Here is a 23,103-nt window from a genome sequence, read left to right as displayed (position 1 = left end):
TGTTTTTTTAAGTAGGCTCCATGCCCAGCATAGGGCCCAGTGTGGGGATCGAACTCATGACCTAGGCTGAAATCAAAAGTCGGACATTTAGGGACGCCTGGGTGGCTCAGTTGGTTAAGCAGCTGCCTTCAGCTCAGGTCATGATCCCAGCGTCCTGGAATCGAGTCCCACATCGGGCTCCTTGCTCCGCAGGGAGCCTGCTTCTCCCTCTGACTCTGCCTGTGCTCGCTCTCGCTCGCTCTCTCTCTGACAAATAAATAAAGAAAATCTTTAAAAAAAAAAAAGTCGGACATTTAAACCACCCAGGAGGCCCAAATTAACTATTCTTAATGTTCACAGAACTCTAATATTTAGTGGTGCTGATTCTCTTAGATACTTGCAGTAAAATAACCATTCAACTTCTGTTAGTCTAACATAAATAATACCAAATATATCATCGTTTATTAACTATAAAGTAGATTAGCTTTGGCATTTTTTTAGCTCCTCCTTTCTCCTCTGTAGCCCCCAAATTCCTTAATTATAAAAATTATTTGCTGTAAGATCAAAGAAAGTCCACTAATACTAGATGTAATTAACTAAAACATGATTAAAAAGGTAAATCTATCCAAAATGTACCCACAGACTGTGTTTCAACAGGAAATATAAATAATTCTTTCATGAATCAGTTTTGGACTCTATACTCCATTCCAATAGAGAACTGACTATAGTCACAAAGGGGATATGTTTTACTAATCTAAAGATCAATCATTATTTTGCTCACTTTAGAAATGAATTATGGCACAGGAAGTTTGTAAATGGCTGCCAAAAAGAATTATAAAAACACTTTAATTAGTGGAAACCACAGTATTTCAAAATTACTCATGAGAGAGAGTGTGCTCTTCAGAACTTTAATAAGAATTCAAGTTTGTCAAAGGAATCTAGATGTGTCTGCCACTTAGGGACAAAGACTGGCTCTTCAATAACAGAGTTAACAGGTAATGGGGCTTCCAATCACCTCATCTTAATGATGTTAATAAAGAATTCACTAGGGCTATCCAGACTGCTGGTCACTAAGGAACCATCTGGGACAAGTGAGACTTTCAGAGATTTTAAAGAGCTTGGGCTGGAAACAAACAGCTCATACTCTTCACTCATGCTCTCTTGCTCTTTTATTCTTTTCTTCCCCTCACTTTTGATGTTTCCAGTAAAGTTAAGATAAAACCCTTGCTTCTTTCCAGTCTTGACTCCATCCTTAATCAGATCAGTAAACACCTTGGGGAACCTACTTGTTGTATACCTATGTTTCTACAACAGAAAGAAAGCTCTTTTGCTCTTCCATGATAGTCTGTTCATATTGTACTCTTAGATTTAATATTTTACATTTCAAATTCTGTTAGATGCATATATAGTTCAGTCTGCCCATGCTCACAGTGAGCCACCACCAAAGGCTGTTTGTTTAATAATGAATCACATTCCTTTTATACATATTCTTTCTCTAATATAAACTCTAGAGAGGAGAATTACTACTCCCTGATTACCCTAACTTTATTTAAGCAGGTATGTCTCAGGAAATAGAGACTGAGACTTAATATGGAAAAGCTTTGTTCCATTTCCAAATACCATCATACTTGAACGTAAAAACAATCTTCAGAGCTAAGCTTCAGATTCTAATCAAATTTCTAAAATGTATGATCAAGCGCAAAAACTTTTAAATGATGGATTGTAGAACTTGTATTTTTTCTATATACAAATAGTTAATGAATTTAAAAGTAGCTTTTAATATGACCCTGACTAACCATCGGCCATTATACTATTCATTGAACTTTAAAACATTAAGGAATTTTAGCTGTAAGTTATATATCATGAAGGAAGTACCCAGAAATTCTTAAACAATGAAACTGAATGAACTACCTCAGAAGCTTCCCAACCAAACACAAGCTAAATGATTCAGGAATTCAAATGTCAGATAGGTTGGTCAAGACAAAGTGATTCTGAAAACCAATTATATAAGAATCATTTGAGGAAAATTTTAAAATCCTGGATCTTTCCATGTCATAGTTCAGAATTTGTTAATTCTCAGACTATTTCTTTGAACTATTAAGTGATATGTTATAACTTCCACCTATAAAATATGTTAATGTAAATATAAAGCCCCAAAAAGCTTATTTCTTTAAAATTTAGATTGAAAATACTGTTGTTCATTAACCAATGACATCATATTTAATTTTATAATTTGATTCCTAATGTAACAAAGACTGAAGTTCCAGACTGAATACCAGAAATCCCCTAAACAATAAAACCCTGGAATAGTTTCTATTCTTTAACACCTGGCTACAATTTGTGTAACAAAAGGACATATTTATTTTGAAAAGAATTCTTATAATTTGACAAATAAAACAATAATTCTCTCCTTTATCATGTAACTCTTGACAAATATCCATTCATTTTAACTCTGCCCAATATTTGCATGGAAATACAGTACACATGGAAGAAGTCCAAAATTGACTGTCTCCTTCAAAGTTCCATTCTGCAAATTGAAAACATAAATGAAGATTTAATATCTTTGAATAGGAACAGCTATGACCTAAGTTTTCTACTTTTGAAGTATCAGCATGTTTCTAGCTTTACAGTTTGAGGTCATTATAAAATGTAATTTTATATTGTTTATATTAAATGTAAGGGAAGCAAAGCACTAAAATCCAAAATAGCCAAACATTTTTCTTTCAGTTTAATAGTTTTTCAAAAGATCAGGACTGGATCTTAAAAGAATTACTCTTTTATTTTTTATTTTTTTTTTTAAAGATTTATTTATTTATTTATTTGACAGAGAGAAATCACAAGTAGATGGAGATGCAGGCAGCGAGAGAGAGAGAGAAAGAGAGAGAGAGAGAGAGAGAGGGAAGCAGGCTCCCTGCTGAGCAGAGAGCCCGATGCGGGACTCGATCCCAGGACCCTGAGATCATGACCTGAGCCGAAGGCAGCGGCTTAACCCACTGAGCCACCCAGGCGCCCCAGAATTACTCTTTTAAATTTGAAAACAATTCTAATAAGGAAAAGAAATAGCTATACAAGAAAAAATTAAAAATATTTCATTTAGATTACCTAAGTGAAACCACTGTGCTCCTTTTGCTCTGAGAGAGTAAATACCAAATAACAAGGAAACTATTTCAAGTGATGGCCTAAGGTAATTCACTTACACAACAATAGTAACAATAAGCTTCTGATCCTCCCAAACCCAACAGGTTTTCATGTTATCAAAACAACTGTCCAAATTAGTAATCAAAGAGTGTTACCTGAAAAGAGATCACTGATTAGGCCAAACTACTGGTGGAGGCAAAAACTCTAGTGTGGACTTGTACAGCTTTTTCTCATGTATCTCTGATGAATGAATCGGTTACTGTAGCAATAAGCCCAATGCCTTTCACAAGCAATAAATGCCTTTCATTTTAAACAATGACTGAAATATTAAGGTGCCTTAATTTAAAATTCCTACCTCATCTCATTTAAATGAATGACAGGCAGAAAGGCTTCTGGCTTTCCTTCTGACCACAGGGGCCAGACAGAAAGGGTCATGAAAGAAAGGTCAATACCTCATTTTTGTAATGTAAACACCAGTTTGCTAGAGCAGCTTCTCTTGAGCCCATGGACATTCAGCATATTATCTAGCTGACTACTCTGCCATATACAGTAACTCCCTCTCTAGGAAAAAAAAAATCAAAGCAGGACCCACACTAGAACTATCTGGCTGTTTTCTGTTTCACTTCTGCCCCTCCCTGAAAGAAAAAGAGAACAAAGAAGGGACCATGATGGCTCCCCTCTCCAGTGTTCAATCTTTGTCCATTCTATTATAAGTTTCCAAAAATTTCACTCCTACATCAATTTTTACTTAATAAAGGGCAACTTCTTTTCATAACTCTATCCTATCAAAATAAATTCTTTTATACATTACTCCCCACTATACAGAATATACTTATGTCACTGCTTATCTACAAATAAATAGTCTGTTCATAAACCTGATGACAGTACAATTTTGCCTTGTGATCGTATGGATTTTCACGACTTTGACTTTATTACTGGTATCTGTATTATCCACAAATCTTTGCTTTGTATTTCATCTACTGCAAGCCACTAATTCACAATTATAATGAGGACCAGAAGAAGAAGAGAAGCTGTTTTAGTTATTTTCCACTTGTTGCACTTCATCTCCTTCCCCCCACCAAGTTCTGCTTCATTCTTTACCCCTCTCTGTCCTGACCAGTGTCTGGGTAGCTGACCTCTGTGGACTGTACCACCTGAGTTTTCTTACCTTTTGGCTTCCAATGGGGAATCTGCCAGTAGGAGGCACCTGCAGGATATGAGACTGAGAGGAAAAAGAGGCTGAAGTATTATTACCTACCTCATACACCACTCATTCGCTGCCTTGCAGCAGTTCTGGCCATGGCTTAGTTCCTCTGTGGCCACACTTCCAAGAGGCGGACCCTCTTCCATGGCTCAAGCAGCCTCTAGGTTCTACTGACACAGTTCATCCCTTGGCCCCATTAGGCAGAGGGGACAGTAATGACTTCTTGTCACTAGTCTCTGGGTACTTCATCCTCTCTTGCTGGTTTCCTTAATGCTGCCTACACCTCTATTACCAGTCCCTTCATTAACTTCATTCTGTTATTCCTTTTAAGGTATGTCATCTGTTTCCTGCCCAGACCCTGATTAATATAGCATCTGAATACAAATAACTTACTAAAACTCTCCAGTGTCTTGAATAAGAAAATATGCTTCACATAAAAATGTGAAGCATCAACTTTTCACTTAATTTCAAGAGTTAAAATCAAATTCAGATAGTCTTTATATAGTCATGAAGAGGACCTCAGTTCAAGCAAAGGAAGAAAGAAAAAAATTAGGTAACATCTTTTAGAATTCAAGTATCACTACATGCAAATATTTTCCAAATATTCAAGGTACTTATAATGTTCATCAAAGAAATATTAATCCTCTTCTACTATGGAAGAGCAGATAAAGGTCTGAAAATTCCCAGGAAGGTACTCAAGGGAGAGGGGGGCCAGACAGTGGAGGAGTAGGGGACCCTATTTCCAGAGCTAGATATCTACCAGACCACTCTGAACAACCACAATATCAGCCTGAGATGTAAGAAGATATATCAAGATCTATACCAACAAATTATCACCAGTTGGTTTCGAGGCATGAAGCAGAAAGCCATGATTCCAATCTTCTACTGGAAGATAAATGGAAGGGAAAGGGAGCCTCTGGATCCTGGGCCATAGGCGTGCTAAAGCCTCCTGTGCTGGGGACTGGGCACAGACAGGTAGGTAGGGTAGGTAGCCATAGGGAAAGGACGTTAGGGCAACCCCCAGACTGAAATCTGGAGCTACAGGGCGCATGTGCAAATTAGGAGCAGCAAATTTAGAAGCATAAAGGGGAGAGACGTCCCTGGACCTGGAAGCAAGGGCTGGGAGGGCTGCTATGGGGCACACAACCCAGGATGCTGCAGCTTTTAGCAGCACAGATGAAAAACAGAAGCAGTATGGCCTGGAGAGATCACTAGAGAACAGACTCCAATCTCTCTGTTCTGAGATACTGTCACTTCTGCTCTGACTCCTGGAAGAGATGCAGAAAGCTACCAGATAAAGACCCCAGAGAAGAAAAGCCCTCCAAAAATGGTTTTCACTAAGCCCATCCCCCAACAGGGGGCAGGGCAACTCTGCCTAAACAGCATTGTCTGAGCAAGAGCACAGCAGGTCCCTGCCCCAGAAGACAGGCTGAAAGATCAAGAGGCCAGCAACCCTAAGGTCCCTTATAAAACAGGTGCCATCTTGCTTGGGTTGTAGGCAATAATTTGGACTCTGTACATTCCCTCAACTACTCCTCAACAGAATGACTAAGAGGAGGAACCCCCAACACAGGAAAAGTTCAGAGACTGTGACTTCTGCTACAGAACTAACAGATATGGAATAAGCAAGATGTCAGAAACAGACTTCAGGGTAATAGTTATGTAGACAACAGCTATAATGGAGAAAATCATTAATGGCAACATAGATTCTCTAAAAGCAGAAGTGAGAGCTGATCTGGCAGGACATAAAAATTATATCAATGAGATCGAATCAAATCTAGACACTCTAACAGCTAGTGGTAAATGAAGCAGAAGAACGAATTAGTGATCTAGAAACAAACTGAAAGAAAAGAAGGGTCAAGAGGAGACCTGAACAAACAGCTTAGAATTCATGAAAACAGAATTAGAGAAATAAATGATGCCATGAAATGTTCCAATGTCAGAATTATTGGGATCCCTGAGTGGGGAGAGAGAGAGAGAGAGAGAACTAGAAGATATATCTGAGCACATCCTAGCTGAGAGCTTCCCTAATCTGGGGAACAAAACAACCATTCATATCCAGAGGCAGAAAGAACACCTCCCAAGATCAAGGAGAATAAACCAACATCCTAGCATGTAATATTAAAACTCTTAGAGAAGCAAGCTTCCTGCTAGAGCAGAGAGCTTGGTGTGGTGCTCCATCCCAGGACCCTGCAATCATGACTGGAGTTGAAGGCAGATGCTAATCGACTGAGCCACCCAGGTGCCCCCGAGAACCATCTTTCATGCCCAACCGACCACAAAAGAAAGCTGGGGTAGCAATTCTCATGTCAGACAAATCAGATTTTAAGCTAAAGACTGTAGTCAGAGATACAGAAGGATACTATATCATTCTTAAACGGTCCATCCAACAAGATATGACAATTGTAAATATCTATGCCCCAGCCAACTATATAAACCAACTACATAAACCAACTGGTTCATGAAAATAAAGAGACACGTTGATAATAATATGGTAATTGCAGGAGACCTTAACACTCCACTCTCAGCAACAGATTATCTAAGCAGAAAATCAACAAAAAAATGAGAGCTTTGAATGACACACTGGACCAGGTAGACCTCATAGATATATACAGAACATTCCACCCTAAAGCAACAGAATACTCATTCTTCTTGAGTGCACATGGAATTTTCTCCAGAATAGACCATACACTGGGTCACAAATCAGGTCTCAACTGGTAAGAAAAGACTGAGATAATTCCCTGAATATTTTCAGACTACAATGCTTTGAAACTGGAACTCAATCACAAGAAAAAGTTTCGAAGAAATTCAAACACATGGAAGCTAAAGACCATCTTACTCAAGAGTATTTGGATCAACCAGGAAATCAAAGAAGAACTTAAATAATTCATGGAAACCAATGAAAACAAAAGCACATTGGTTCAAAACCTATGGGATATGGCAAAGGTGGTCCTAAGGGAGAAATACATAGCCATCCAAGCCTCCCTCAAAAAAGAAAAAGAAAAGTCCTGAATACACAAACTATCTTTACACCTTAAAGAATGGGAGAATCAACAACATATTAAGCCTAACTCATGCACAAGAAGGGAAATAATTAAGATTACAGCAGAGATCAATGAATTAGGAAACCAGAAATACAGTAGAATGCATCAATTAAACTAGAAGCTGGTTCTTTGAAAGAATTAATAAAATAGATGAACCACTGGCCAGACTTACCCAAAAGAAAAGTGAAAAGGCCCAAATTAATAAAATTATGAATGAAAGAGGAAAGGTCCCAACTAACACCAAGGAAATAGAAACAATTATCAGAAATTATTATTAACACCTATATGCCAATAAGTTAAGCAATCTGGAAGAAATGGATGCATTCCTGGAAACCTATAAATTTCCAAGACTGAACAAGGAAGAAACTGACAACCTGAACAGACCAAAAACCAGTAATCAGATTGAAGCAGTGACCAAACACCTCCCAAAACACAAGAGTCCAGGACCTGATGGACTCCCAGGGGAATTCTACTTAACATTCAAAGAAGAAATAAAACCTATTCTCCTGAAGCTGTTTCAAAAAATAGAAACAGAAGGAGAACTTCCGGATTCTTTCTCTGAGGCCAGCATTACCTTGATCCCCAAACCAGGTAAAGACCCTAACAAAAAAGGAAAATTTTAGACCAATATCCCTGATGAATATGGATGCCAAAATTCTAAACAAGATCCTAGCTAATAGGATCCAACAGTACGTTAAAAGGATTATCCACCATGACCAGGTGGGATTTATCCATGGGATGCAAAGATGGTTCTACTTTCACAAATCAATCAGTGTGATAGAACAAATTAATAAGAGAAGAGAGAAGAACCACATGATTCTCTCAATTGATGCAGAAAAAGCATTTGAGAAAATACAGCATTCTTTCTTGAACTCTTCAGAGTATAAGGATAGAGAGAACATTCCTCAATTTCATAAAATCCATCTATGAAAAACCCACAGCAAATATCACTCTCAATGGGGAAAAGCTGAGAGCCTTTCCCTTAAGATCAGGAACATGACAAGGATGCCCGCTCTCACCACTATAGTTCAACATAGTACCAGAAGTCTTAGAAACAGCAATCAGACAACAAAAGGAAATAAAAGGTATTCAAATTGCAAAGAAGAAGTCAAACTCTCTCTCTTCACAAATGATATGATAATTTATGTGGAAAACCCAAAAGATTCCACCCCCAAATTATTAGAAGTCATAGAGCAATTCAGTAATATGGCAGTATACAAAATCAATGCACAAAAATCAGCTGCTTTCTTATATACTAACAATGAAACTGTAGAAAGAGAAATTAAAGAATCAATTTTGTTTGCAATAGCACCAAAAACCAGAAGATACCTTGGAATAAACCTAGCCAAAGAAGTAAACAATCTATACTCTAGGAACCATAGAACACTTGTGAAATAAATTGAAGATGACACAAAAAGATGGAAAAAACATTCCATGCTCATGGATTAGAAGAATAAACATTGTTAAAATGTCTATGCTGCCCAGAGCAATCTACGCCATCCTGATCAATACCATCGGGATTTTTCAAAGTGCTGGAACAAAAAATTCTAAAATTTGTATGGAACCAGAAAAGACCCCAAATTACCAAAGAAATGTTGAAAAAGAAAAACATAGCTGGGGGCATCACGTTGCCTGACTTCAAGCTATTCTACAAAGCCATGATCACCAAGACAGCATGGTACTGGCACAAAAACAGACACATGGACCAATGGAACAGAATAGAGAGCCCAGATATGAATCCTCAAGTCTATGGTCAAATAATCTTTGGCAAAGCAGGAAAAAATATCCAATGGAAAAGTCTCTTCAATAATCGGTGCTGGGAAAATTGGACAGCTATATACAGAAGAATGAAACTAGACCATTCTCTTACACCATACACAAAGATAAACTCAAAATGGATGAAAGACCTCAACGTGAGACAGGAGTCCATCAAAATTCTAGAGGAGAAGAGAAGCAGTAACCTCTTTGACATCAGCCACAGCAACTTCTTTCAAGACATATCTCCAAAGGCAAGGGAAACAAAAGTGAAAATGAATATTTGGGACTTCATCAAGATAAAAAGCTTCTGCACAGCAAAGGAAACAATCAACAAAACAAAGCAACAACTCACAGAATGGGAGAAGATATTTGCAAATGACACCACAGATTAAGGGCTGGTATTCAAGATACATACAAATGGCTAACAGACACATGCAAAATGTTCATCATCATTAGCTACCAGGAAATTCATATCAAAACCACACTGAGATACCACCTTACACTAGTCAGAATGGCAAAAATTAACAAGCCAAGAAACAACAAATATTGTAGAGGCTGTGGAGAAAGGGGAACACTCTTACACTGTTGGTGGGAATGCAAGCTGGTTACAGGCACTTTGGAAAACAGTGTGGAGGTTCCTCAAAAAATTAAAAATAGAACTACACTATGACCTGGCAATTGCACTACCGGGTATTTATCCCAAAGATACAGATGTCATAAAAAGAAGGCCCATATGCACCCTAACATTCATAGCAGGAATGGCCACGGTAGGCAAACTGTGGAAAGAGCACACATGCCCTTCAACAGATGAATGGATAAAGAAAATGTGTATTAAAAAAAAAAGAAGAAGAAGAAGAAGATGTGTATATTCAATGGAATATTACTCAGCTATCAGAAAGGACGAATACCTAGCTTTTGCATCACTGTGGATGGGACTAGAGGAGATTATGCTAAGTGAAATAAGCCAAGCAGAGAAAGTCAATTATCATACGGTTTCACTTATTTGTGGAACATAAGGAATAGCATGGAGGACATTAGGAGAAGGAAGGGAAAAGTGAAGGAGGGAAAATCAGAGGGGGAGAGGAACCATGACAGACTATGGACTTCAAGAAACAAACAGGGTTTGGAGGGTGGGGTGGATGGGTTAGCCTGGTGATGGGTATTAAGGAGGCTATATTGCATGGAGCACTGGCTGTTACATGCAAACAATTAATCATGGAACACTACATCAAAAACTAATGATGTACTGTATGAAGACTAACATAATTTAAAAAATTAAAAAAAAAAAAAAAAGAAAATTCCCAGGAGCTCATCACTATGTCTTAAAAAACCCAGAAGTCAGCCCTGAAATTACCCCACTCAGTATATGGCAACAAGTAATTTAAATGCTAAACAAACAACAAGCAAAAACCCAGCAAACTTAATCACTTGGAAAAAAAGCGGGGAGGAGGGAGAGTAAGAAAAATAAAACCAGCACTAACAACTCTGCCTTTGTGCCTTGGCGAGTTCAACAAGAACAAATCCAAAGACTATATCTGGTTATCTCCCATCCTTTATTCTGTCTCTTTTCCTTCTGGTAAGCACTATAACTTCTAGGTATTTGTAGCATGTAATGATTCAATAGCCCATGTATGCTTAAATTTAAATCATTAGCCACGAATACTGCTATCAACATATTTATTACTGTTGTTGGTACACAACACTTTAAACACAAGGATTTTTTTTTTTAAGTTTCTTCTTATAATGAGCTTGTTATCCATTCGATGGAACAAAAAAATGGAATGCATACAAAGAGTTGCTAATTAGCATTCAGTAAAAGGATCTTCTTGCTTATACAGGTCTGCCTCCATAAATTTTCCAAAAGGATGTCCCTTTACAAATATAAAACATTTCATTTCATTCTCAACATGGCATGGAGACATGCAAAGTTGATATAAAGGCTCTTTCTAAATGACAACATCTCACCACCATCCCCACCAAAAAACTCAAAGTAGTTTCTAAAAAAATGTAATACATTTAGGTGGAGCTTTTACATTATCTTATTTGACCCTTATAAATCTGTGGGGTAGACAGGTATTCCAAAGGTAAGGATAAAAAGTCAGAGAGGCAGTTAGCACCTTGCTAAGCATCCCTGCAACGCTAACGATTCTCCCTATTAATTTGGTACAGAGCCTGTATGTAACCAAAGAGCAAGTGTCCGCATGCACATTATTTCCCAGACACCAAAACAAAGTTAATACTAAAAGGTACCATTCAAGCCACAAGGACATTATATAAAGAATAGGAAAAAGGACAGCATAAGTAAATCCCTAAAATGAAAATATTTTTCTCTCAAAGGGAGAGTGAAATAAAACGCATGTTTTTAAACTTGTACAGAAAAAACACCTGGATAAAACCAGTTGGGGTGGAGGAAATCACAGGACTGAGCGAGTCGGATGGTAAGAAAGATAAGGAGGCACAAATCTGTTTATATAAACAGTGATAACTAGTCAACTATCTTTGTTATTTATTCAATCAATATTAATTGCATAAGCCACTGTCCAAAGTACTCTAAGAAATACTATGGTGAATAGGAAAAAGTTCTAGATTGAAGTAGTTTACCTCCCAGTTGAGCAGATAATACAGACATATAGATAAAACACTCATTCACTGATTCAACATTTACTGAGTGGAAGGCATGTGGTTTGGCACTGTGTGAAATACAAGGATGAATTAAACAAATCCTTAGCCCTCCAGGAAGTAACATTCTGAAGAAAACACAGTTTTGCAGGCTATAAATGGAGAACATTAGAAGTGCTATAAGAGCAGTCTAAATGAAATGTTATGTGAATTCCAAAGAGGGAGAAATGATTCCCAAGTAGGGATTTGAGGAAGATAACAGGAAGTAGAAATTTGAAATAAAGGGCATGTAGGATTTGGGTACCCACTGATTAGAGGGTCAGATATATATAAAGACAGAAACTTTGGGAAATAAACGGAGGATGGAGGTGGCAGTGAGTACTTAAGGGTTTGGGGAGGGGACTCCCAGGTTATGTGAAGGAGTTTAGGAGGATGGAACGGGAAGTTAGATCACAGAGGATGCTCAAATGGGAGTCTAAAAAGCTTATATGGTTTACAGGATATGAGACATAAGAAAAGGTAGAATACAGAGTATCTTAAAAGGGTTCTAAAGTCAATGATAAGAGGAAAGGAAAGTTAGGTTCATAATTAGAGAAGAGATAATTCATTCAGGCTTAGAAAGACGATATGAATCTGATAGGCTGTTTCAGATGATACAAGTTGATGAAACCCATGATTCAACCCAGTTCAGCAACTCCTTGGTTGGTACCCTTCCTGGGAGACAGCTCAATTTTTATTTCCTCAGATATATTAACTATGAAATGACAATGGCCTGAATAAAACCAAACCTCAGGAACTAAGCCTTTAACACACACACACACACACACACACGCATACACACACACACAAACACATGTATCTCCCCCTGCCGCCAACCCCCCACACATCATTTGGTAGGATACTTTTATTGTTGGATTTTTGTTTGTAAGTATAAAATTAACAGATGTTCAGTATAAAAAATCCAGTCTTTTCATAGCTGTTAATTTTAATATTGACATAATGACCCAGAGTATGAACGTACTAACAGTGATAGCTGCAATCCTATACTGAGAGACAGTGCACCTGGAAAGTAGCCAACTGTCCAAGACCAGTATGATCAGCCCAAAGATGATACTGGTCTTTTCAAGAATCATTTGGGGCTCTGCTCCTAAAGGTCAAAGGAGACTGCTTCTAAATGATCTCTAGACCTTCCCTGGAATATATGAGTTAAAGAAGCCCAAAGTAATCTCTCAGGAATAAAAACAGAAACAAAACTGAATATAGTAAACACTAACACAGACTGCTGGTTGGATACTTAACATACTTGGGTGCACAAATTTATTTTTATCAGAGATCACCTACATTAGAATAATGTCAACCTAATGGGTTTGAATGGAATAGAACTAAACTCAGAAAATGAGTGAGTCAAATGTTGTTGGGCTTTGTATTAGAAGAGTTTTATGTAGAGGTTGAGAGCATGATATTTAAACTGAATCAGAATTGATATGAACCTTAGCTATGGACTACAGTAACTGTGTGACCTTGGGAAAGTTGCTTAAATCTTCAAAGATTTAAGAAAATAAGGATAATACCTGTGATAATTAAATATAAAAATTAATATATGAGAGACTGTCCTTAAATGGCAGTTTATTGATAATGGGCAATTATCATGGTACCAATTTATACAGAAATCTGTCCTTAAAGAATTAGTGCTTTATATTTACTTTTTTTTTTTTTTTAGATTTTATTTATTTATTTATTTGAGAGAGAGAAAGAGCACAAGCAGGGGAAGAAGAAGAGGGGGAGGAGGGAAGCAGGCTCCCCGCTGAGCAGGGAGAGCCTGATGCGTGACTCGATCCCAGGACCCCGGGATCATGGCCTGAGCTGAGGGCAGACACTTAACCATCTGAGCCACCCAGGCATCCCTATATTTACTTTTTTAAATTAAAAATAAAAATATACTCATTAAAGAAAATTTAGAAAATACTGATAAATAATAATTTTACTTCCATAGTCCAGAAATCACTAAGTTTATGAATTTTCAAAAGCATCTTTAGGACCTGGATCTATTTTTTTTTTAATGGATCAGACTTTTTTTTTAAATGGGAAGTAAAACATGTGTTTCTATCACAGAATTATAAACACCTTCAGTTTCATTTTCTGATTTCTATCCCTTGGGGTGAGAAAAAGCAAAGCAAACAAGGTATGGTGCTATCTTGAATGCCCTACAATGTATCATATTTATTCTTTTTTTTTCAGAGACCAGGAGAGAACATGCAGGGATGGGGCAGAGGGAGAGAGAAGAGAGAGTCTTCAGTAGCCTCCGTGAGTTCATGACCTGAGCTGAAATCAAGAGGCAGATGCTTAACAAACTGAACCACCCAGGCACCCCTCATATTTATTCTTTAAAGCTCATCTCCATCAAGTGTTTTACAATTCTCTCATATCCATCTCTTTGTCCTTTGAGAGACCTGGTATCATGGGGTTTAGATTTCTCATTTAGCACTTTTCACACTGAATGGTAGTTCTTTTCTTAGCAGCCATTTGTTCCCCCTGCCCTTCCCCTTGTTCTACAGTCTATAGCCGGGGTTTCTAACCTAAGAACTGTGGACCTCCTGAAAAAACACATTAAAACAGTGTTTCTGTAGATACAAATACATCTTCCTGGAGAGAACCCATGTATTAATCTACCTCAAAAAAGTTCTGAGTATCAAAAAAGGTATGGAACTCTGATCTAGGGAAAATATTTGTGGTTTTAATTATCCTTGGATCTTCTACAGTGCTTAGCATCTATCTTTATACAGATAAACATTTGTTGATTTAAAATTGTATTAATAAAGCATAAAGTCAAACTGGATATATAAAGTTTATCTATCTAAAATATATTTTCCTAATTCATCATTTCCTCATCTTTTTTTTTTTTTTAAAGATGTTATTTATTTATTTATTTATTTGACAGAGAGAGAGAGATCACAAGTAGGCAGAGAGGCAGGCAGAGAAAGAAGGGGAAGCAGGCTCCCTGCTGAGCACAGAGCCTGAAGAGGGGCTTGATCCCAGAACCTGGTAGAGGCTTTAACCCACTGAGCCACCTAGGTGCCCCATCATTTCCTCATCTTAACATAAAAAATATTGTTTCTGAAAGAATAGTGGTTATCTGGGTTTAGTGAGAAGAGGAAATGAAGAGTTATTGTTTAACAAATATAGAATTTCAGTTTGGGAAGATGAGAAAGTTCTGGAGTTGGATGGTGGTGATGGCTGCACAACAATACGAATGTACTCAATACTACTGAACTGCTAAATTTTACCACCACTACAACAACAAAAAAACCTGCTTTTTATTATCAGATGATATTAATGACCTATTTGTTACAGGGCAGACTCTTCATCAACAGAAAGGAATAAAGAAATATTATTGGTTAAATTTTAGTATATAAGAAACAAATCTTAACCTCAATCCACACACTGTTGATTTTAGAGTATAAGCACAAATAAAAATAGGGTGACATAATCTTAAATCCTGTCCAAATGCAGGAGTTGTTATTTGAGTAAACAAAGGTAAATTGCTTGGGGCTATCAGTTTATCTGTGTGAAGTAAATTAAATTTTTTCAATGTACCAAGTCACTATTTAGGGAACAGACAATAATTTAGCCCAATTATATCAATGTATTATCCACATAATATTGTAAGTATTCTGGAAATCTGCAACAGGCATTTCAAGGTGTCTGGAGCACATTTTATTCAATAAACATTTAGTGAATATTCTTAGGATTCAAAAATATACAAGTCCCAAAATACTGGAAAAAAAAAAGATTATCTAGTACACTGATTACAAAAAAGATGTATTCAACTACTTTTGTGTTATTTCAATTTACTCTCATTTCATTATTTTCTAGCTTGCTTCACCAAAGAAAAAGTCTCAGCCTCAGGTAAGGTAATAAATGTATTTAAATATCAAAAATATTCATGTTACTGCCCTTTGAGGCAGTGGTCAAAAAAAATTCATTTTGATGATGCTGTATTGATATTTCCAATCAATGTATATAACTTATCAAAAATCTAGATTCTAAACCTTTTGATGATTGTCAGTAATATTTCTTGGTTATTTATTACCAATAGATATTTGATTTGTAATGACATTTTAAACTTCCATTATTTTCCCAAAGTCTTTATATATAAGGGAGATTTACAATTATTTCTCCACTGGAATTTAGGAAAATCCTTGGAAACAGATTCAACATAAAAGTTAACTATTGAATTAAATTTTGTATCACGGAAAAGATATCTACTACCATAATGAAAAATTGGGTAGTTGATGTAAAGCTAATATGTCTATTGCTCTCTTAAGGTTAACATTAAATAATTAGCTGAATATAAAATTTTCCCATGCTTGTATTTACCAAAAAGCCAAACTTCCCTAATATTTACTCATATTCAGTATTTACTCAATATTTACTGAGTGCCTGCCATGGAGCAGGCACTATGCTGTCACTGCAGGACAGCTGTGAGCCAGTCATGTTCTACCCAAGCAACATTTAAGTGTTATTGTTTTTCTAGAACACAGATTTATATCACCACCTTTTCAAAATGTCTTTATGTTTTTGTAAACACACTCATTCTGGTAAAATTTTGAAAAATTTAATTTATGAATCTGATCTCTAAATAAAAATTTATGAATAACTATTTTTGAAGACAAAAATGTTTTTCTGTCATAAAGTTTGTTTTTCTATATAGCAATAGCAAAACAATAAAGACAGCAACAAATTACTTTAAGGTTTAAGATTACCTGAAATGGGAATATTCTGTGTGACTGATAACTGCACATCTCCAGTTCCTGGTGGCATGTCAACAACTAAATAGTTGAGTTGGCCCCAATCTACCTAAAAACCAAGATGAAACAAATAATATCACTGTATAACAATTACAGTGAATAGTGATATTAACAAAAATAAATGTATTAATAACAATATCTATAATAATAGTTTTCACTTAAACCATTACTATCAGGGACTACATTGAAGGTTAAAGATAAATGAATAAATAAGAGACACTTCCCGGCTCCAGAAGACCTTCTCTGAATGAAAAGGCTAAATTTCCCAATGACCACTCCTCTCTTACCCTACCCTCAACACACACATACACACACACACACACACACACACACACACACACACACACACCACACACTAAAGGTAAACCCATTCCACAGTGGGCTTCTATTCAGGACCATTACTTTATTTTCATTGGGAATTGCCTAGGAAGGCCTTAGCTTTGTGTCCTTGGATTTTGTGGTACAACATTTCCTATGGAAGATCCTAATATAACTGTTAATGAACTTTTTCCTTCATAAAACTAATAATGATAACCAAAACTTAGAAATATAACTAGACTTCCAATACTATTAACATTTTGATTATTTCCTTCCAGGCACCTTTCTAGGTATCTTTACCTAGAAAATTCGGCTATATTACCAAGTTCTTAAGGCTCAGCCTCAGATTAGATAGGTCTTAAGGGTTCCTCAGACTCTTTTCTCCTTAGATGGCTACTCCCTCTGAGTAAACAGTCTCAGTGAATAGCCCTATGTTCTTCTCATTTGCCAAAGGTGGAAGCTTGGAATCATATTTAACTCTGCCCTTTCTCTTACTAGCCCCAGTCACTTATTCTACCTTCTGAAAATCTCTCAAGTGTATCTACTTATCTCTTTCCCCATTGCCAAGAACCCAATAGAGAACACAACCATGTATCACCAAAGCTTCCCAACCAGACTCTCCACTTTGACACTGTCCACCCAGCCTGTTCCTAACACTGCTGAAAAATGGTCCATCTAAAATGCAAGTCTTATACTGCCACTTTTTTGTTTAAAATTCTTCTACTGCCTTCAGGATAAAATCTGAGCTGAAGCTCCAGAACACTGCCTGGTCTTCTTCACCTGCTAATTGATCCTCACTCTTCAGATCCCAGCTTGAAAGTCACTTCCCTTAACTTCCATTAGATTAGATACAGTATTCCTACTAGGTACTTCTCCTTATCATTCATTCATTCAATCATTCACCCATAGAACATTTCAGTACCTACTACATATTAGGCATTGAGTTAGGTACTAATAACTAAATGGCTCCATGGTCTCTAACTGCACAGAATTTATCATATAGAAGGAGACAGATATCAAGCATATAATGAAATAACCTCTGCAAAGGAAAGAGGTTAGTAAATGTAAGCAAGTGAAAGAAGATCAACATAGCTAGAGAGCAATGGTTCATTCATCTATTAACACATATATTCAACACATATTTATTGAGAATTAATTAGGAACCAGGCACTGTTCCAGGTGATGGGGATAGAGCAGCAGACAAAAACAAAGTCCCAGCCTTCCCATTGCCACTGTGGAATGAGTGAGGGAGTCAGGCAGACAAACAGAAAGACAAATCTAAAGGTACAAAGTGCTATGAAGAAAGTAAATTCCTTTACTATAAAAAATTGCTTCGTTCTTAATTCAGATATATAGATTAAATAGAAAGAGATAAGTTAAAAATGTCTTTAATATCTGAATTTCTGAAAGCAAGTAGTAAGAATTCAGAAAGCAAAGGATTTATCAAAGAACTGCTCTTTAAAAAAAAAGATTTTCTTTATTTATTTGAAAGAGAAAAAGCGTGCAAGAACACTAGTGGGGGGTGGGGTAGAGGGACAAGCAGACTCCCTGCTGAGCAGGGAACCCATGACATGGGGATCCATCCCAGGACCCTGAGATCATGACCTGAGCCGAAAGCAGATGCTTAATGAACTAAACCACCCAGGTACCCCAAGAATTTTCTTTTAATCTCTTTGATTCCCAAAGTCAAATGGTAAAGATACACTTACACAGTAGGGAAAAATAATAGAATGGTGGTCTAAGGTATTACTTTAAAGTGAATGAAGTCAGAAAATAACTAAAGCAGTTGACTAAAAGAAACAAAGCTTTCCAGGCAGAAGCAATAGCAAGTGGAAAAAAGGTTCTAACCAGTGAGGGTCTGCTTTGCAAATTCAGGGAATAGTTAGGAGGTCAGTATAGCATTTCTAAAACAGCACCTCCACCCCCAACTATCAATCTCTCTCCTTCTCTGACTTTGTTTTTCTTCAAAACATTTATCATTATTTATTAACTTGTCTTTTAGGAATTTTATGATATTTTTCAGACACAAGTATTTGATAACTGATTGAATGACATATTTTAAAACAATGATGAAATGATGAATACAAAGCAGCTCATTTTCAATTTAGGGCTCCTTGGTTTGAAAAATAGTTACCCCAAACTTACCCAGGGCCATCATCTATGAAACTATCTATAAAAAAGATTAAGGATACTCTTCATTTTATATCCTCTACACTGAAACTCTTGGCACTGGCAGACTGACGAGCCTCTTCGCTTCAGAGAACATCAAATGACTGGTGCTAACAATTTATCATTGTTGTTCCCTGGCATTTAATCATATTTATCACACTGGCTCCAATTTCTTATTTCTTTAAGGAGAACTGCTATTAGGGTTCCAAGGAACTAAAAATACGTCACTGTTAAGACAATTTCAGATGACTCTTAAATTGCATTTAAACGAAAAAATGATTCTGGCCCAGCACCCTGATCACACACAGAAGGCATTCCACAAAGGCATGCAGACTTGAATTAAAGTCAGTATATGAATTCCTGTCCTACAGCAGTTACTAGTACTAACACTACAATATACCGGCTGCCAGCAAGTTCCAGTTCTCTTCTAAAAGAGTAAGCAAAGCATTGGTTTTAGAGTGATTTGGGTATTCTTTAGATTCTACTTAGTGTTTGTTTATTCTTGTAAGTTGTGTGTTACTAAATGCAGGTAAGTAAGTAATAGCAAAATACCCAGGTACCTCATTTAGTAAAAACCAGTGGTGGATCCCACTGAGATTCTGTATGACCTGAAGCATATACAATTTGTGTAATCCCTTCTATGAATAAGAATACAAAATTATAGCACCTGGGTGGCTCAATCATTAAGCCTCTGCCTTCGGCTCAGGTCATGATCCCAGGGTCCTGGGATCAAGCCCTGCATCAGACTCCCTGCTCAGTGGGAAGCCTGCTTCCCCCTCTCCCACTCCCCCTGCTTGTGTTCTCTCTCTCTGGCTTTTTCTCTGTCAAATAAATAAATAAAATCTTAAAAAAAAAAAAAAGAATACAAAATTATGAAGGCAAATTTAGGTATAAAAATAAATACTTATTTAGAACGTGACAAGAAATCACCCTAAAATGCTGAAGCTTTAGAGATTCAAGTTCCTTTCTCTGAGATCTCTTGAATAACATAAATGATTACATAGAAATGCTTCCTGACTGCAACCTGCTTCCTCTCTCCACCTGGAACATTCTACACTCCCAGCATCCCACAGGAACCTATGTGAGCATGGAATCTGGAGTTTAAACTTCATTAGCCTCATGGCAACCTCACCTCTGGTAAAACCCTCTCAGGCTCCAGACTAAAAGGATTCCATCAATACAGAGTTAATCAGTCTATAAGCAGAGTTACCAAGCTCAGAGATGCCATGCAGGTAAAGAGGTGGCACTACAGCAGAGAATTCAGCAATGTGGTAGGGAGTCAAACATGTGCATCAAATCTGAAGTGGAAGGTGCCTCAGGGGCTCAGTCAGTTAGGCTTCTGAAACTTGGTTTTGGCTCAGGTCATGATCGTAGGGTCATGGGATTGAGTTCCACATGGGGCTCAGCAATAAGTCTGCCTGAGATTCTTTCTCCACCCTCTCCCTTCTGCACTGCTTCTCCATTTGTTGGTACTTATATACACACACTCTCTCTAAAATAAATAAATAAATAAACTCTTTAAAAAATAATCTGAAGGGGAACGCAAACAGCATAATGGGAGGATCAAAAACAATACCAATGGTCAACAATATCAATGGTCAGACATCTGTGCAAGATGTCTCCCTTATACAATAACATATAACCTCTAAAGGGTTTGAGATAATGGGATTTTAATATCCAAATATAATGGAGTCACTGAGCCTTTGTCCAAAGCCATTTAAACAACATTAGAACATCGTTTTTTCATCTGTCCCATAGATACATATGCAGTTGTAAATTGTTACATCACCTCCACTTATGTTATTGCCTTTCTTTAATTGCTCTTTCACTTTATTAAAATATTCAACACTTGAAAGTTATGCCACCAGAAGTAATTTCCAAACCTGTATTAAGTTATTTTCATTTCTTTTTTTTGCAGGGGGGTCAACCTTATGAAGGGAAACTATTCCCAACTAGCACCAATTGGGGTCATTTTAGGCTGACAGGCCTTCTCCAAACAATAGTTTATAATTTATATTCAAAATAACACTTGATAATCTGTAAGTAAAAAACTGGAATAAAGGCAATTCCCTCCTTTCTGAGGAGATAAAATGTATCTTCTATGTGGGTAAAGTAATTTATCATTTTCAGGACATTAGTTATGGAGAGTGTGCTATGAATGGGAAAAGAACATGGTCCACTTTCTTCCATGGGCACTTCTGTTAAGAAGCTGACTGAAGCAGCAGCAATCAGGCCTCACTCTAGAGGACAATGGGAGCTTAAGTGCAAGCAGGTTGAGGTATAAGTATGAAAAGGAAGAGCCCACAGATGTATTCCATCTTTGGCTTCCTAGCTGGCTCAAGCAGTTTACCACAGTCAGCCTCGAGGGTGGCAGTTTCCATCATCATCATTAGACAATTTAAGCACCACAGGGTCAACATACGCTTCTCCAAAGCAGAGGAAGTGTCCCAGAAATCTTAGGTCTGCTAGCAAGGCCAATATGAGTCAGATGAAGATAACATCAGTCGGGTAGACCCTGAGCCCTGTGGAATCAGGGAGGAAAATCATAGCCAAGAAAGAGAGGCAGAGCTATAGCCTGCTGGAGGTAAAAGTAGTGGCCAAGAAGAATTAAACTCCTAAGGGCAAGAGAAAGGTGTAACTAAAGAACAAATAGAGAAATAAAAAAGCAAGATAAATGGGAAAAAAAAATCTAGATTGAATAATTAAAAGTGGGCTGTAACAGGCAGCCCATTTATAAGGCGCTCGCTCTGTTAAGTGAGAAGGCCAATTCTTAAAGTTAGTTGAACTGGGCCAGACACTGTCTCTTCCCTTCCAATCTGCTCTTAATTACTTACTGTAGAGTTGGGTTTTGACTCTTATGCCTACTTTGACTCATAATTAGTAGATCTCAAGGTGGTGTCCCTATGTATGATTCTGGCCATGTATCTGTTGTTACATCTGCCCTATGACTAAGTTCTTCCATCTGTCTCTGATTTCCTGGTTCTCCAACTCTAGTTAGGTACAGTATTACCCAAATAGCAAACAGAACAGTAATTGTGCTTTGCTTGGAATCCCAGACATGAAACCATGCCACTACTAGGATAGGACATGAGATGCAGCTAACCTTATCTCAGGCCCATGGACAAATTGTTGGGCAAATTACCAAGCTCCCAGGATTTTCAATTCAACTAACTTCCAGGTTTTTACTGGGCCTTCAAGTTCTAAAACTTCTAGGGTACTTATTTTTTTATACATAGCTATTTCCCCAACTTCAGTGTAAGATCCCTGAAGGAAGAGTCTATTCTTTATTAATCTCTGGACTCTGCCTCCACATCCAATCTCCTCCATAATGCCTAGGCAGTTTTCCATTAATATCCACTGAGTGATTCTAAGAATCAAGTTGCCCTTTACAATTTTAAGTCACTAAAATTAAAATTTTGCCACGTGAGACACCTTTTATATACAAATAAACCTAACATAGAACATAGAGTGGTTCTCTTTAAATCTGAACCATATTTTTGCTCTATCCAATGGCCTATTCATAAAATCATACAATATTTTATTTTGGTTGTAAGAAGAAAATTGCTGCAAAAGTGGATTTAGATATAAATACTACAATAGGAATAAAATCTGAATAGCACAAGATTTCTACTTGAGTTGATGGGCTTACTGAATTGTGAAAAAAAAATAATAAATTTAACCATGAAGATTATTTTGATGAGACAGCTGACCCAATTATAAAATAAGAAAAAAATTATTCAAGTTATAATGATACAAATGTTTTCCCTAATATATCCACATCTTTTAGATGATAAAGTTCTCTAATCCATTTTCACATATGTTCCTTTCTATAAGTAAAGGTGTATGTGTGAGTGCTGGCAGGCGAGACAGGAAGATACTTGAATAAATACCTCCAAGGTACTACCAACCCAAGCTACAGCAGTAATGTTCTGAGAGCAAAGAGAAGAGAAACTTTACTCTTCATTTTTCCCTTTATCATCATCTCTTGTTTTTTCAGTTGGTCTAGTAGAGGTCTAGGGCAGACTGGCCCTGACAACATGGAGACAGCAAAGACGACTTCTTGTCT

At 37.0% G+C, this 23,103-nt stretch overlaps 1 protein-coding gene across 7 annotated transcripts in view; it reads right to left on the bottom strand.

Annotated features, from left to right (window-relative positions):
- The window catches only part of NUBPL (NUBP iron-sulfur cluster assembly factor, mitochondrial), a 200,109-nt gene that overhangs the window by 36,346 nt on the left and 140,660 nt on the right, over positions 1-23,103 (bottom strand). For all 7 annotated transcript variants that reach the window (XM_059371241.1, XM_059371242.1, XM_059371244.1 and 4 more), the window contains one exon: positions 16,506-16,599. In XM_059371241.1, the coding sequence (XP_059227224.1) occupies positions 16,506-16,599 (94 nt within the window). The remainder of the gene's footprint in view (positions 1-16,505; positions 16,600-23,103) is intronic.

The sequence above is a fragment of the Mustela nigripes genome, chromosome 13 (assembly GCF_022355385.1).
Source record: "Mustela nigripes isolate SB6536 chromosome 13, MUSNIG.SB6536, whole genome shotgun sequence".
NCBI lineage: Eukaryota > Metazoa > Chordata > Mammalia > Carnivora > Mustelidae > Mustela > Mustela nigripes.
The sequence above is the reverse complement of the archived record's forward strand: the minus strand, read 5'-3'. Positions and strand labels throughout refer to the sequence as shown.